This window comes from Aspergillus niger, assembly GCF_000002855.4.
Source record: "Aspergillus niger supercontig An02".
NCBI classification, from domain to species: Eukaryota; Fungi; Ascomycota; class Eurotiomycetes; order Eurotiales; family Aspergillaceae; genus Aspergillus; species Aspergillus niger.
Genome location: NT_166519.1, coordinates 1,921,602 through 1,937,788, shown reverse-complemented (window position 1 = coordinate 1,937,788; position 16,187 = coordinate 1,921,602). Strand labels below are relative to the sequence as shown.

Here is a 16,187-nt window from a genome sequence, read left to right as displayed (position 1 = left end):
CTTATCTCACTGGCTGTGGACAAACAATGCTGGCCCACCCCGGATGAATGGCTCCATTCATTCTTCGTCCGCTCTTAGCCTGGTTCGAGCCGATTGGAAATGGAGTCATTTAAGGTCCAGTGCTCTTTTTACCGCCCGTCAGCTAAGTAAGTAGTAAGTAAGAATCTTGCGAGTTACGGGTGGCACAACACGTTATAATACCGGACGACGTCATTACCCAGTATATACGTGGTTTGGTACGGAGTTCTCCGTATCCTCCATTTATTCTCTGCAGCACCAACGCCTGTCCTGCTGGGGAAATATCCAAGCAGTTGACTATTAATTAGTAGGGATAACGTACTTGTTCGAGTCAGGTTCCGGCCTCTCCGTTGACCCTCGGGCCCATGAACAATGGATTGACCATAGATCCTTCCTCCCTGGGTCTTCGTGAAATTAATTCCTAATTAATCTGGATGGAAGATGGACTACTATTCTCAAAAATGCAGCATTGCTCCCACTAAGTATGTCCTTCTCACGTCCACCATCATCCACGTGCCACACATTATCTTACCCATCGATATGGTTCCGACCGCCATCCTTTAATCTAGGTATATGAATCTATATGAACTCAATACACTTTCAACCGCAAGGATCGTAAACATTGGGAACTTAGTTTAGCCCCCAATCTCACGGTCGCTGGACATCAGCATCAGTTCCAGTGTTCAGTGCTTTGTACTTTGCGCTATGCATCCTTGTGATGTCTCTAACTCTGGGGCGAATGAGACCCCCGAGTCATGTTCCCACCGGTGCCCTTCTGCGACTGCCAAGCCATGCAAGCGAACGACGACGCCACGAGGCGCGAATCGGATGCATTGGTATGCACCGATCGACGAGTAGTATCTGCTTCCATGGACATTGGTTTGGTACGAAGTACGAAGTCCGAATGAAGCCTGCAAATCCCATCTCGATCAAATTGTCTACTATTATTTGTTAGATCAGAGGGTAGAGGAACTATTGATAGTGTTATCGATGTTCGAGCTCCCGGGTCTTTGATCCGTCGGTCTATAGAAAACACTGACTGTACATCGCTCTTGGACCAAGGAAAGATTCGGGAAATTGAGTTGAACTAGTGCCTCGGGCTCTCATAGATCATCGCCATTCTCTGCGATGCATCACAAACAAAGGGAAATAGAGGGCTGAGAATTCGAACCTGCCTAAGCTTACTGTAGAACTTTATCTACGCAAGTGGCTTCTTTTCAAACTCACCCGCGACAATTTCGGTATCTTCCGTTGGTCTGTCATGAGTCTGCGGCTGAGTTCTAGCAGAAACTTGGCTCCACAGCTATGCGATTTCCTTCCAAGTGTTGAAAAAGTAGGCATTTGCAATGGTTGTCTAATTATTGAGCGATAGTTGCATGATTGCTTCTGTGGTTCTGTGGTCATCATCAAGATCCCCCATGATCTCATCACGGTCGGATCAATGCGAAACGTACCTATGTAGGGGTAGGACCATGCCATGTGAAACTCTATTTACGATATCATGATCTGTCATGAGTCGGGAGATCGTATCGTTCATTGACCACCCGAGGCTCGAGGTCCAGAAATCGCCGTGGAAAGGTGCTCGCACTGCATTACTTTTTTCTTTTTTTCCCTTCTTCTTGGAGAATGGGAATGTGGAGACACTTTCGCTTCTTCCGGGTTTCCGGACTCGTCTTGCCCGCCGGCCAACACGCCGTCGGGCCACTAAGGCAGGGGTAGCTTTAATCAGCAGTCCGTCAGTCTGCCGTCGCGTCAATCAGTGGAGGTGAGATGGGCGCTTAGCCTTAGCCACAGGAAAACACCCTCCAAGCGAACAGCTGTAGCGGAAGTGGCGAGCACAGTCTAGTCTAGCAGACGCATTTATGTGTGGATGTTTGCTTTTTCGTCTTTCCCCATGAGATCTATCATATGCTGGTCATCGGCGCTATCCAAGATTCGTCCTCGAATGCAGGAGAAGCCTGCATACCTACCCACAGAACTGAGAGGCGGACGCAGAAAAAATAACAGTCTCCATCCAATCTCAGAGCAGCTCGTCCCGAGTCGCATTCTTTATCTCCTTCGAGAAGTATGTCGGAGTGGAACTCGCAAATCCTTCTGCATTTGGATTTCCTCCGAACCCCGAACAGATGAAACGAAGCTGGACGTATTCCCTTTCGCCGTTGTGCACCTGACATGCGAATAGGGGTGTGCACATTCTCTTGATCTGATCATGTTCCACGAGTGTCCCTGGGAGTCATGGCCATACCTTAGTCGTTAGATCTTAACTCGGTACGTGCAAGACAGGCTTCCCGCGGGATGGTTCGCGGGATGAGTACCATGGTTCGGGCAATATGCTGCCTCATTTAGGGCCAGAGAGAGCCGCTAGGGTGGTTGAAGCACCCCTCTCAAAATTATTATTGATTATAGACAATGGCAAACAAACCTTAGCCCATCGCTAACTTGGGTCTAGGCTCTGTCGGTGTCTTGGGAGTTTTTTTCCTTTTAGAAGAGATCTACAGCAAGGATGGCCATCCACATCCGTTCTATTTCTATCGAATGAGTCTGATGATGGACCATGTTATCTTGTGGAAGATACTCCGAGTGTTGTCTTCAGGCTTACCCACAACAGATAACAGGCAGATGATACCATCTCTGTGTAATACACACGAAGAGTAACGATACATACTGGGAAGATACGATACGCGGTAAATACGACTGGTTGCGCGCCCCAACCACGTGCTTCACCCCCTCGTCCTCTGTGGGATTCTTAGTCTGTTTCACCAGTTTCGAGTGCCGCCCATCGACCCCACAACCAAAGCGGAGTCCTGACAGGACGCATTGAACTCCTTCCATGCCATTGACTTGGTCACGGTGCACTGCGACCCCCTTGCATGGCCAGAAACAGAAAGACAGAAAGGCAAAAGAAAAAGGCTTTGCGCATAGACCAGGGCAAACTTATTGACGGAGACAGTTAGTTGCCTGCCAGCCGGAAAGTACTCTACAGAATTAAGTGTCTATTTGACCCGCACACAGATAGCAACTTTTATGGGATGCAATAGTTGAATGTTGCACCCATCCTTCAGACCCTAAATTTAGTTGAAGCATCTCTAGTGAATGGGCTGCCACGGGCAAACGCCAAACAAGCCTTTGCCCATAACAATCCTTCTGCAGTTTGAACCCCCCCCTTTTTTTTTCCCTTTTCCCCTCCTCCGGCCCCTACCTTTTTGGCCTCTCTTACCGTTCGTATATATGACTCCACTCCACCGGCTGGATTGGGGGTCCTGGAAACTGCATGGGAAATCGCTCCGTAATACTGGATACTCCGTAACGGCAATGCATCCGCAGGTTACAGGAACCTTACCTTATTACTTAGGCAATTGTATCTTCCAATGACCGCAACCACCCCATGCCATTGGCCAATTCCTCAGCGGTCTCGTCAGGGTTGAGGCCGGAATACCGCGTGGTTTCTATTCCGGGGGAAATGCAGGCCGGGGTCTTGCCGCTTTTCTCCTCTTTTCTAAAGTTCTAACGGCCGGCTTTGGATCCCAACAGGGAAGAGCTCCTTCCGAAAATAGTCAACTAACCACTTTGGCGTTGATTAATGGGCGATCCAGTCATAAGTAAGTAATTGAAGTCCCTGTTGCACTCCCGAGTGATTCCTTTATTCATGCCAGTGGGCATGGCGATCTTCATTCATCGCCAATCGGGAACTCCCATAAGCACCCAATAATGATGATTGTCGGTCCTCATTCAAAATACTTTTAAATTGCGGCCCATCTTGCTTGGCAGCTAGGCTGCACTAGGGGTCGGTACTTTGAAGCGAACTTGACTCTGGGCAGACATGTCACATGCCGGGGGGAGAATGGTGATACCAATGCGGTGCATAGAATTCAGCTTGGCAACTTTGCTAAATAGCACAAAGTTGACTAGTACGAAACTTACTTGAGCCTACTTTTCGCATTGGGGCTTCTATTCAGGATCGCCTAACGTTGCTTGGGCTGCAATACTCTCTCCCTCCCTCCCATACGCACACACATCGGCCAGGAACACGACAGGAAAGATTTCGCGATCCCGAACCTCGGGCGAGAATTAGCCGTTTGGCCAAGTGGATAACTTCCAACCATGACCCGTGTTAAGGCAATCTTGTGAAAGCCTCCACCCTTGTGGTCATTGGCCAAAGCTGTCCGTCAAGCTGTCAAGTCAAGGTGCCCTCCCGAAGCGTCAAGGAAGCCACCAGGTTCCATTCGACTATCAGTACCTTATTCGAGCACGGTATCTGCAGGTACCACCGTGGTGGACCTTGCCGTTGCTGCTAATTGCCTGTTGGGGACTCGGTAAATGGAGCCTTATTACGAGTCACTGCGATTTCTCATTGGTAACACTTCAATTACTGCCGTGATCCGTACCAGCGGATTGTGTCCGGGTATCGTAGAAATGGATGCTTTTTTTTATTTATTTTCCCATTTGACTTGTAATCTTGGAATGACCTACTCATTCCTGCATGGCTCTTTCCCTTTCCATGCATTGTAAAAGTACCGAGTTCAATCCCGACCTAGCTAGGGATGTAGGGCAGTGGCCGTTTTCAGCGTTCTGGGAACCCCTGTAGAGTGACACACCAGAGGTGTTGCTACTCCGTGGTTCAACCATGGTTAAACCGTGAGCCAAACTGCCATAAGGTTTCAACCGAGCTGTCGCCCGGAGAATAAGGCGGTCCCTCAGCATGAAGGGGGTTCAACCGACGCATGGAATGTAGCATGTAGCTTGGTTTTGACACTCGTGGCACATACGCTCGCCAGGGGGGTTGCATGACATCTAAGTGCTTTCTGCTGGCCAAGTTGTTACATCGGCTAAAATGAGTGGCAGTTGCAAAAAAACAAGTTCTTCAGCCTTCTGGGCTGATCCATATCTGTAAATAGCAATGAAGAAATCTCCTTCCCGTCCACTCACTGACCAACTGAACCACACCACCCATCATCATCATCATCATCATCCCATCTCCTGACCCCCTTAAATGATACATAAAACCCAATTTATGCCCCGTCCAATGAACGGCTGACTCATCACCGCCCTCAAGTGAACAAACTCACTAACCAATTCACTAACGAGCCTAGACTGAAACGCCCGCATCGCTACGGATTTACAGGGGCTACGGGTAAATAATAGCTTGCGCAATGAAATTCAGAATTATTATTATTATTACTACTATTCCCAGCTCCGAAATGTTGTCCCCTTTCCTCAGCTCCAGTCATCATCACAAGGATACGCCGGTCTTGAACCTTATTCCGAGCTGACTGACGCCTACGATTTACGTGGTTGTTTTGGTGAGATGAGTCGCATGCAGAACGGCCACATACCAATTCCCCTGAAGAGGCCAAGGTCAGTCAGTCAGCTTAAGTCTTACTTTCATTTTATTTTACTTTTTTTTTTTTTTTTTTTTTTTTTTTTTGGTTCTGATTAGCCACTCAGAAGATTTATCTGGTGCGCTTATCTGCTTTACTACTCCAATCAATTCAACCCAATCACTTTTACCCCAAGATTGTCATTTCCGCTATGCAGGGATTGATTGGTAGCCAATCCATCCCGACCCTGCATACGGGGAATGTACCCAATAGCATTACTACTACTACTACTACTACTACATCCCTATACCACCTACCTACGTATAATTAATTGTACTACCATCAGCTGACACTTAATCCACCGCGACTCAGCGAAGAAGAAGAAGATTCCATTGATTCGGAAAATACTACGGTGCAGAAGTACAACTACAACCACCGCTACCGCAACAATAGCAGCAGCAGCAGCAGCAGCAGTCCAACTAATCACCCTCCCGATATTGAGAAATGTCAGCCCTACCGGGGGTATAGGCAACACGACGATGATGACCAGGACAATACTCTTCCGGGGCATAACAAAAAAGTAGTCTTGAATGTCACGAGGCCCGATGCTCTCAATAGTAGAACGTGGATGCCCTTGTTCTTGCATTCTTCCAGAATGCAGCCCGTTCTTCTGTGCAGTAGTGTTATGTTTCGCTTTATACCGTCGCAAACCTTCCCAACTAAGCTCATTGTGTCCAAATCAAGTCAGGATCAGCATGGCCCATCACATGCCTTGGTAAGTTCGCGCAGATTTATCCCACTTACGCCGATGAAACCAGGGAACACGAAACCCGCCATATCTGGTACCATGTTTGGGCTGTGAGGATGATTTTCCTGTGCTGCGACAGATCCGAACCCGAGGCCGACGGTGATACGAACCCGAACCCGACCACGGCTTAAATCTGGGAGCTCCACTCTGTACTCCACTCTATACAACAACCTTGGGTGCTCATCGTCCACACCGGTTCAGCCTTCTCTTGGCATCAATCCAAGTATAGGTAGAATCACTCAAGGAACAGGTGGATGATCATTTTCTGTGACAATGAATCGTTTCGGATCGAAAGAGTCCGAAGGCAGCCGGATTCCATCAGCATTGGCTGTGGCATCGCCTCAAGAATGAAAAGGTATAAAGAGCTCACACTTGACCACGGCATTCCTTACTTATCAGTTCACTTTATCAAGTAATCGTTGAGACTCTGACAATGAAATTCCTCTTGCTTCTAGCATCTTTGGCATTTTCTGCCTTGGGATCATCCCTAGTCGGTTCTGGTCAAAGAGGCATCAATACAACCAGCACGACCACTATCAGCACTGTGGACCTAGAAACAGGAGCTAAATGCGCATGCACCAAGCTTGCTGGATTATACTCAAATTTGGTTCTCTATCCTGAGTCAGCCAACTACACCTCTCAGGCTACGAGCTACTGGGATATTCGAGCAGATCTTGACCCGGCTTGCATCTTTCTTCCTACTTCGGCTGAGCAGGTAGCCGATGCCGTCGGTCTCTTTGCCACATGTGGTACCCAATTTGCGGTTCGAGGCGGAGGGCATATGAATGTAAGTAAGCTTCTGACGCGGAGTCTATATCCTCATTGACACTATACGCTGTCTAGTATCCTGGATCGAACAATATCAATGGCGGTGTGCTTCTGGCTTTCGATAACATGAAACAATATCGCGTGAACAACGAAACGATTGAGGTCACTCCAGGAATGACGTGGTACGATGTCTATTCTGCGCTTGATCCATATGGTCGGGCTGCCATTGGCGGACGCCTGAAGACTATTGGTGTGCCTGGTCTGACCCTGATTGGTGGTGTATCCTACTTTATCAATAAGTACGGATTTGCCATGGATAATGTGGTCAACTACGACATCGTCTTGGGAAATGGCACGCAGGTTGCCGCTAATGCCACTTCGAATCCAGACCTGTTTTGGGCTCTGAAAGGAGGCGCGAACAACTTCGGCATTGTCACCAAGTTCACCCTCAAAACGTACTCTATGCCCCATATCAGCACGACAATCCAAGAGTTCAACGAGACGGCAGTTCACGATTTTATCAAGGCGTCATGCGACTGGGTTGTTGCCGATGGTGACAGTTCTATTGCCGCTGGTTCCGTCCTAACCATCACCTACAACGCCACGACTGGGAGCGTCTCACCCTTACTTTTGGGAGTTCAAGAGGGAATTAGCAACCCTCCCTCAAAATTTGCCAACTTTACTGCTATTCCTGGAGTATACAAAGTTAACAATGTCACGACCTCCAAGCAATGGGCTGCGAACCTTGACTCTCCCAAGCAAATGTTCCGGTAAACGCCCACTCACCCGTCATGTATTTGGTTGCCAGAGAACTGACCACAGAACAGCGTCACATTCGGCCATCATTCGATGTATCCCGACTCTGACGTGTTGTACTCAATGTATCAGACGTGGAAGGCAGCAGTAAACCAAATCGCCGATGTTCAAGGTCTTTATCCCACTTTCGTGATTAACATTTCGCCTTCAAGTGCCGTCAGAGTAGGAAACACCAACGGGATTGGTAACGTCTGGGGACTAGCGGAAGAGCCTACAATCTGTGAGTTTCCCTCAGAAGTCCTTTAAGTGGCTCAGCAGGACCCGCCCTCTGGCTAACACACTTTCAATAGGGTGGCAACTAAGCACAGGCTGGGACAACGCTGAAGATGATCTTCGCGTCGAGGCGTGGGTTCGTCAGCTGGTGGAACACCTGCATGGCATAAACAAGAGCAATGGACTCGCCAGGGACTTCATCTACATGGGAGACGGGGGTGACTGGCAGGATCCTTTTGCTGGATTCCCGGGCGAGAATGTGCAGCGGATGAGAGAGATCCGTGAGCGCTATGATCCTCTGGGTACTTTTACAAGATTGAATTGGGGTGGATTCAAGCTTGGTAACTGAAGAGCAAAGTTACTGTGAAAGTCGATCATAGTGTAAGACGGGATAGTTGTGAGGCTTTCTTGGTTCGCTATTGTTAATAGCAGTTTGAACTATACAGCCTAGAGTTAAGTATATACAAAAATTTGCCAGATTTAGAATTTAGAGTCATTCAGAGAATTCGATTTGAGAAATGATTTAATGCTATCTAATCGAGTAACTCTCAGCGTACACTTTACATTGGATGTAATTGGGAATCGAGCGTATGGCTTGGACATCAGAGTTAGGTTTCTGATAAGAGACATAATATGGCCATCTGGCTGTCCGTTAACATAAGCCGAAAGATTAGTGTTTGCTAAGAATTCTCGAGAGAACTATTTCACAGCACTGAAACATGATCTCTGGGGGTTAGTACTACAGTGCACAAGTCAAAGTAAATAAAACAAGGAGAAAAAAAATAACCAGTCTATCGAATGAAATATAGCTTTGCATGTTGATTTGGCACTATAGAACACTACTAGTTTTACGTTAAAGTCGTCGGACGGAAAGACTTATGGAAAAGTTTTGACACATTCAGGCCGTGGTAATATTGAACAGCTTGGAAGACCATTTATTTACATTGAAGAGATAATGTATCAGGAGCAGGCAAAGGCATATATCAGTACACGTCGAAAAGTAGGAGGAGCATAGACGAGAAGAACATGAAAAATGATAGACAACTAAGACAAAATGCGCAAAAGGTTTGAAATTCAAGTTTCACATATCTCCATTCTCACGCCGCAAGCCAAGTTCCTCTAGTTCAAGACTCTTATGATGAGTGCCATCTTGCAGAACAATCGACGGGTGGAACAGATTCATAGTCAACATGACCAAAAACATCATTGACGCGTCGAGAACATATAGGAAAACTTCATGGCTAATCACATAGCCACTATTACCTTGAGCAAACTCAATAAGACGGTAAACTGATCGGACGAGGATCAGGACGCTAACGAAGTAGCATGCGAATAGAAGACCCCTCCAGTCTTTCGGCAAACAGCTTTTTGTGGGGCTCATTGCCTTATCTGAATCTGCTGTAGGGTCCTTGCTTATTCTGCAATGAAATGTAATAGAGGCAATTAAGAAGGCCCCGAAGAAAAGTAGTTGGACGCATAGACCCACTACAATGACCCACTGGCCTATTTTCATGGAACTCGTGGAGCCATTGGCCATTATACCGCCGCCTTTGAAACGTGGAGATTAGTACAATTCGACTCGTGGGTATTGGAAGGGTTCTTTGGCTTACCTGCACCTTGGAGGATAAAAGATAGAACGTCGCCAGAGACAAAAATTTTCGTCATCCACTTTACGGGGACTACGCTTAGATGAGGCGCATTTAGAAATATGATGATCCTCCCTAAAACCATGTATATCGAGGCTGCATAGAGGGTTGGTGCCAGTAGAAGAAGAAGAGTTTGTATAGAGTATAGGGTAGTTGAGGTTTGGTCAAAATGGGCTTTCGCGCGAGCGACATAGCCGATCACTTGGACTGAAAAGCGCAGGTCAGTAAATGATAGCACACATGATCGCATACCTCTTCAACTAGAAGGTTAACTTACACACTCCACCGACAATAAAGGGATTAAAGTACTTAGCATGACTTCGAATTCTTTGATAGAGATGGAATCCCGTGGTCAAGATGAACAGTGCAGCAAATATAACTGCAGCTGCCAGGCTGGGGTCGTACTCATATAGAACGAAAGTGGATCTCAGGAACAACATAGTTGCAAAATACCGAAGATGAAATCGTTGTAAGTGTCTATCAAGAAGGCTTCGAATTGGAATCGTTCGGGATACATCGTATAGAAGCAAGGTGGGCTATTGTAGCCCTTTTAAAGCAGTAGTCCATGACACCGAAAGAGAATTCTTTTGTTGCATCAAGACGCAATCTTAGGCAGTAGCATTTGTTACATACCCATCGGGTTCGGGTTCGAGTCTACCACTCAGGCATGTCACAATGTATTTGATTCTCATACTGCCGAGAGAATGTCATGGTCGATATCAAGCTATGTGGGTCATCAAAGTAGATCAAAGCCTGGACCATTGTCCCGAACCCGAATACGAACCCGAAAGTTTCCCCAGGCAGCCCAGTGGATTGTTGCGGATTGACACTTCAACGCATTTGATCATCGGCGGATCCATGGTACACGAGATGCTCATTGGCCCTGTTACCTATTATCTTGCTGTGTGAAGCGATTCCACGCATGCCACCCTAATACCCCTTCGGTTCTGCTCAGCCCGGTACACGTTGCGTGAGGGTCTTATTACTATATTTACCACTTCAATCCAAGGCTCCATTTTATAAGGTCACAATGTTATCAACTATACCCCATAGAGTATGGGTTTGACGAGAATTAATCAGGCCAGAAATAGGAGCAAATAATTTTGTCCGCAAAACAATTCTTCTTTCCTTTTCACTTTGACGATTGCTCCATCACTTCGCAGAAACTTCTATCAGCTTCAACGCAGAAAAATCATGGCTAATAATAAAGAGGTCAAAGTCCTGGAGAATTGTCATGAGAATGATGGGTGTTTTGATGATCCTCCGCCTGCATACTCCTCAGCACGCAATTCATGTGTCTCCTCGGAAATCTCTCTGTTTACGATAGAGCCGGACTTTGCTCCCGAATTCACGAATGATACTCGTGACTTGGGGAACTATTGTGCCGCTGATGGTAAGGTTCTTCTCGCAATTCTAAGTTCCTAAACTGGAGGATATATTGCTCACTATCGATACACGTCGCTTGCACAGAAGATGAGAAACTCAGTCTCAGCCCAGACCTTGCGTCGCGCACCTCTGCTTTCATTCAGGCCTTTATGCGACCAAAAGTGCAGGCACGATTAGTGAGCGTGGGCTTAGACGAAAAGGAGTCTCAACATCCTGGTCAAACTGCCCAGACAAGGGAAAACATTAAGCCTCCGCCTTTGGACATCGTGCTAATGGTTGTTGAAGGTATTGACACCAGATCCTTTCATGCCTTGACCAATAGCTGACAAAAATTGGAATAGAGAGTATAAGGCCCTTTCTAGCTGTGGCAAAACAACTTTCGAGAGACTCGCATCGAGTTCGAATTGCTGCGGCTGCATCTTGCGAACACTTGGTCAGAAGTCAGGGACTTGATTTCTTCGCCATAACCTATGACCATGAGCTACCCCAATCCATGGTAATTGCTATACGTACCCTCTAGCGAGGGACAAGAGTCTCGGTTAACGTTGCTAGCATAATATGGGTGGTTCCCAACCTTCAGACGAGGCTCAGGCTCGGCGCCAATATCTGTGGAGTATTCAGGAATCATATTATGAAGTCTATCACCGGTGCTGGAGGGCTTGCATTGCTCCTTTCGATGGAGACCGGCGACCTTATTTGGCAGACGCAATCATTGCAAATCCCATGGCCCGTGCCCACATCCATTGCGCTGAACGACTTTCGATCCCTCTTCATATCATGTCAGCCTTGCCTCAATCCCCGACTAGAGCATTTCCCCATCCACATGCCAGGGTAAACCCATACGATGGGGTCGACCAATCTACAGCCAACGTACTCTCTTATGCCATAGTTGAAGAATCGACATGGAATGTGTGAGTAAGCAGGAGAAACTTCAACTATCGGAATAGGCTAACATATAATTCGTTATTATCTGAAAGTATACTCAAGCCAATCAATCAGTTCCGACAACAAGTTCTGGGCTTGATGAGCATATCCCCAGTCACAGCGGGAAGGCTCGTGACTGATCATGAAATTCCCCACACGTATTTCTGTTCAAAAGTTTTGGTCCCACGACCAAATGACTGGAGCAGTAATCATGGTAGGGCTTATTGCTACTCTAGAGCATTTAGTGGCGTGTATGAAGCTGATGAGAGCCATAGGGATTTCGGGTTATCTATTCGAACAACGTGATCTTTCTTTCACCCCCAGAAAAGAGCTGCACCATTTTCTGGCTTCAGGTCCCGCACCTATCTATATAATGCTACCAGAGAATAGCATTAAGAATATATACCATCTGGCGCTGATGATCCAAGATGCTATTCTCAAGAATGGATACCGTGCCCTACTGTCCAGGGAGTGTAGACGCCTTGGTGAGCTATTGAACAGTGACAACGTGCTCGTCACGCAGTCTGTCCCGTTTGGTAAGCTAAGAGCATTACTTATACATATTTTACCTTGGCGCTGATGAGCTTTATAGAGTGGTTACTTCCCAGAGTGGCTGTTATAGTACACAATGGAAGCCAAGCCAGCACACAGTTGGCTCTGCAGTACGGGAAGCCAAGCGTGATCATCGCCCCCACAGAAAAGTGAGCTTACTCAATATCTTCCGGTCGAGCACGCGTGCTGCTACTGACTTAACTAGTTACTTGTCAACTGCACAGACAATTGCCAGAATTGGAGCTGGCGCTTCGCCCCTGATGAGCAGGACGCTTACCTCCGAAGGCCTGGCACAGGCGATAACGTTTTGTCTCCGTACAGATGTTCAACAGTCGACTCAGGCCATTCGGCGACAAGTAGAGGGAGAAGCAGGACTTGAGAATGCTATTCAATCGTTCTATCGCTCCTTCCCTTCGCAGGTACAGACATGCGGTATCACCAAACAATGTCTAGCCATGTATCAAATCTGGAACAAACCATCGCTCCTGGTATCGTCCGAAGCAGCTGCAGTCTTGGTACAGGAGAACCGGATCAAAGTCACTGATATCGTGCTGTAAGTGGGAACTGTCTGCTGGTTGTTGCGTGTCCGTTTGGGTATTAATTCTCAACTTCTGTGAACCCAGAATCAACCGTTGCGTATACAAGTTACAAGCAGAAGACTCTGCCTCATCTGATAGTACTGCCAAGGAATACTGGAATGGATTCACTAATGCGGCAAAGGATATAGTAAGCGCTTCAGACCTTGTTAGCATGATATCCGGCCGTCAAAAGGTATTTACCCCTCGTGATATTCATAAGAAGAATAACTTGGGCTAAATATACTATAGGACAGCCCAATAGACGATGAGAGGAAAGTCAAACGGACTGTCGCTCGTGATGTTGGTGTCGGCACCGCAAAATTCTTTGGGCACATTGCCTTGCTGCCATTCACGAGTCAGTAGCTCCGTTTAACCCCGACTTAATACAGTCAGTCACTCACTTAGCAACCACTAGGCACTGCATTAGTAGTGAACACAGTCACATATGGAGTCAAAAGCGTCAAGAAACACCAGGCACGAGGCGGGAAACGTGAAGAGGCTGATGTCGCAGCGTCCTATGATGTAAGGATGAATGCATTTATTGCGCACTAGTTGTTTGGGTATAACTGACCATTAGCTAGCTCTCTGGTGACGATGATTTCGATGCAGCTGCATCCAAACGCTCCGGTGCAGGTTCTTTGGGAGAAGGGCTAGGCCCAAACACAATGCAGAGAGGTAACTCCAACACCGGCATCGCAACAGGTAAGCAGCGCAACTTGCAATTTGTACCATTAATACATCAATAGCCCTACGCTAACTCCTAAAAGACATTGAGGGAAGAATAGGTACAAGCGCGACCCCTACAGTGAGCCAAATACATCTCAAAAACGAGGAGCACCTTGAAGCTATATGCCGTCGACATCTGGACCGTGGTTTCAAGAGCCCCAGGATATCCGATGCAGGATTTAGAGAGAGAGTGCTTTCAGCTTTCGATGCCTGAATAATATGTTCGAACGCTCTACAAGTGGAGAAGCAAGAAGCAAAAGAATGCAGCGAAGTTAGTGTTGTATTGCTATATAGGAACGCGCAGCGGAACGAGCGCGAAGGGGTGCTTGGTGTGGCGGCCGGAGCGCAACCACGTGACGAAGCCTACAGTGATACTACCTCAACATAATATGAATAAGATAGATCTTGTTAATAATCACTATCTCTACTGCCTAAGTGACATAGTAACCGCAAAGAGCGCCATGGATTTTGTAGTGAAGGATTGATATTCTCTGTGCATAAGCTAGTCAGCTGAAGCATCATAAGCATAAATTGAGGTGGAGCCGTAAGGGTCACGTTTGCCACGTTTGCACCCGGCAGATAATACTAGCGCAGGCCAAGAAGAGCTAAGTTTGCAGGCTCAGGCTTCCATCATTCTAGGTATCATTGATGTGCCGAAGGTCTTGAAACAACTACAACCGGAACGTGGCAGCCTGATTGACCAAAAATAAATGCAGCCTTAGTACTAGACTCCCGCAATGCTTATTGCAGGCATCCGCGACACCTGAAGAAGAGATAACGGAAGAGATGCGCCCTGCTAATGCCCAGAGTCCACTTGAAGATTTGGACCCTGGATAAGCAAGTCAAAATTCCGTTGGCCGCCAACTTTAGACCACCTCCTTTTGGGACCCTGCATGCTTAGCATACAATCCTTACATGTATTGTGTGTCTCGTCTGCCAAACACCTGAGTTGCCTAATCATTCAGGTGTACATGATTGGCTTCGGTACAACATACACATAGTGCTGCCGAACCTAGACGAACCGTCGCCGAAATGCACAGCAGCTCTACTATCAAAGGCCGCCGGTCTCATCGAAAGTCACGAAGTGGTTGTCAACAATGTAAACTGCGAAAGGTCAAGGTATGCCAACGGGATGCGAGTGGGCAGAACATTTGTAATTTGAGAACAACGGACTGATCTGATCCTCAGTGTGGAGAAGAAAAGCCGGCATGCAGCAATTGCAAGAGACATGGAGTCCATTGCTCCTTCGCTCTCTCAAATCGAATGGCAGAATCGACCCTGCTAGGTGATCAAAGCTCCTTTTCTAGCCAAACGTCCACCCCGCAATCCGACTACAGACCCAGCAACCCCAGCTCTCCGAGCGGTGGTGCAAGTCAGCAGCAGTTGGCTGCGCCCGGACCCGAATTGGCCATTGCCGATCTGGAGCTTCTGCATCACTACAGCACTTCAACCGCCTATACCTTCTCCTTGCATCCCGTTATCCAGACACTATGGCGCATTGAAGTGCCCCAGATCGCGTTTACAGCGCCTTACACCCTCCGCGCCATTCTGGCCGTATCTGCTTTGCATTTAGCCGTACTACGCCCAGAAAAACAAGAATATTATATTTCCCAGGCAAGCTTCCATCACGATGCATCATTGAAACTCGCAACGCCGGAAATAGCCAACATTACCCACGACAATTGTACCCCATTGTTCCTCTTCTCGGCTCTCTCATCATTCATTTGCTGCGCCAAGCCACTCAAACTAGGAAATTTCCTGCTCTGGGAAGACCACGAAATCGCCAATTGGCTAATGCTTATCCGAGGCACCGGAACCATCGTCGACTTTGCCGAGGAGTCCCTAAAAGCCGGACCGTTGAGAACCTTGTTCAGCGTGCATCGACAACGCGATGCTCATTCCGAGGTCCCGGAACCACCCACGCAGCACCAATTCCTGGAGGACTTTCGCCGTTTCGTCATAGATGAAGTCACAGACGTTCACGAGAAGCAAATTTATCATGTCGCGATCTTTCACCTGGGCACTTGCTTCACAATTTGCTATGAGAAAGGATGTCGGCTCGAGACGTCCGACGTGTTCATGTGGCTTCTGCGTGTTCCTCATGACTTTCTAGGCTTTTTGAAAGAATACCGACCGCTTTCTATGGTGATTGTGGGGTACTTTTGTGTGCTGCTACATCAATTGGAGTGGATTTGGTGCATGAAGGGCTGGGGTACTCATATCCTGTCGCAGATCTATAATCAGCTCCGTGAGCCTGTTTATCGAGCTTGGCTTCAGTGGCCGATGGAACAGATTGGCATTCTGCCGCCGAGGTAATGCTTGGCTTGGCTTATAATAGTTAAATTGAGTTAAATTTGAAAGATAATGCCTCAGTTATGTTGCATTTTCCTCCTTTGTCATCAATCTTTGTGCTGTATGATGCTGAGCTTATGCC

The 16,187-nt window shown here is 47.4% G+C and overlaps 5 protein-coding genes across 5 annotated transcripts; 3 read left to right on the top strand and 2 right to left on the bottom strand.

Moving 5' to 3' along the window:
- Positions 1–3,366: 3,366 nt before the first annotated feature.
- On the bottom strand, positions 3,367–3,678 carry An02g07990 (hypothetical protein; the record flags this gene model as incomplete). Its single annotated transcript, XM_059746435.1, has 2 exons — positions 3,367–3,509; positions 3,582–3,678. The coding sequence occupies 2 exons, from the start codon at positions 3,676–3,678 to the stop codon at positions 3,367–3,369; spliced, it is 240 nt and encodes a 79-aa protein (XP_059600031.1).
- A 2,899-nt stretch (positions 3,679–6,577) lies between these two features.
- An02g07980 (uncharacterized protein) lies at positions 6,578–8,463 on the top strand (the record flags this gene model as incomplete). Its single annotated transcript, XM_001399894.3, has 5 exons — positions 6,578–6,931; positions 6,988–7,682; positions 7,740–7,948; positions 8,019–8,282; positions 8,420–8,463. 5 exons carry the CDS (start codon positions 6,578–6,580, stop codon positions 8,461–8,463), a joined length of 1,566 nt encoding a protein of 521 aa, XP_001399931.3.
- A 559-nt stretch (positions 8,464–9,022) lies between these two features.
- On the bottom strand, positions 9,023–10,027 carry An02g07970 (uncharacterized protein; the record flags this gene model as incomplete). The annotated part of the gene is made up of 3 exons (XM_001399893.1): positions 9,023–9,489; positions 9,552–9,794; positions 9,865–10,027. The coding sequence occupies 3 exons, from the start codon at positions 10,025–10,027 to the stop codon at positions 9,023–9,025; spliced, it is 873 nt and encodes a 290-aa protein (XP_001399930.1).
- A 754-nt stretch (positions 10,028–10,781) lies between these two features.
- Positions 10,782–13,967, top strand: An02g07960 (uncharacterized protein; the record flags this gene model as incomplete). The annotated part of the gene is made up of 13 exons (XM_059746434.1): positions 10,782–10,980; positions 11,058–11,258; positions 11,315–11,469; positions 11,526–11,884; positions 11,921–12,148; positions 12,288–12,433; positions 12,490–12,598; positions 12,655–13,002; positions 13,073–13,220; positions 13,277–13,382; positions 13,458–13,549; positions 13,609–13,729; positions 13,795–13,967. 13 exons carry the CDS (start codon positions 10,782–10,784, stop codon positions 13,965–13,967), a joined length of 2,385 nt encoding a protein of 794 aa, XP_059600030.1.
- An 818-nt stretch (positions 13,968–14,785) lies between these two features.
- On the top strand, positions 14,786–16,069 carry An02g07950 (uncharacterized protein; the record flags this gene model as incomplete). Its single annotated transcript, XM_001399891.1, has 2 exons — positions 14,786–14,872; positions 14,942–16,069. The coding sequence occupies 2 exons, from the start codon at positions 14,786–14,788 to the stop codon at positions 16,067–16,069; spliced, it is 1,215 nt and encodes a 404-aa protein (XP_001399928.1).
- Between the last annotated feature and the right edge of the window lie 118 nt (positions 16,070–16,187).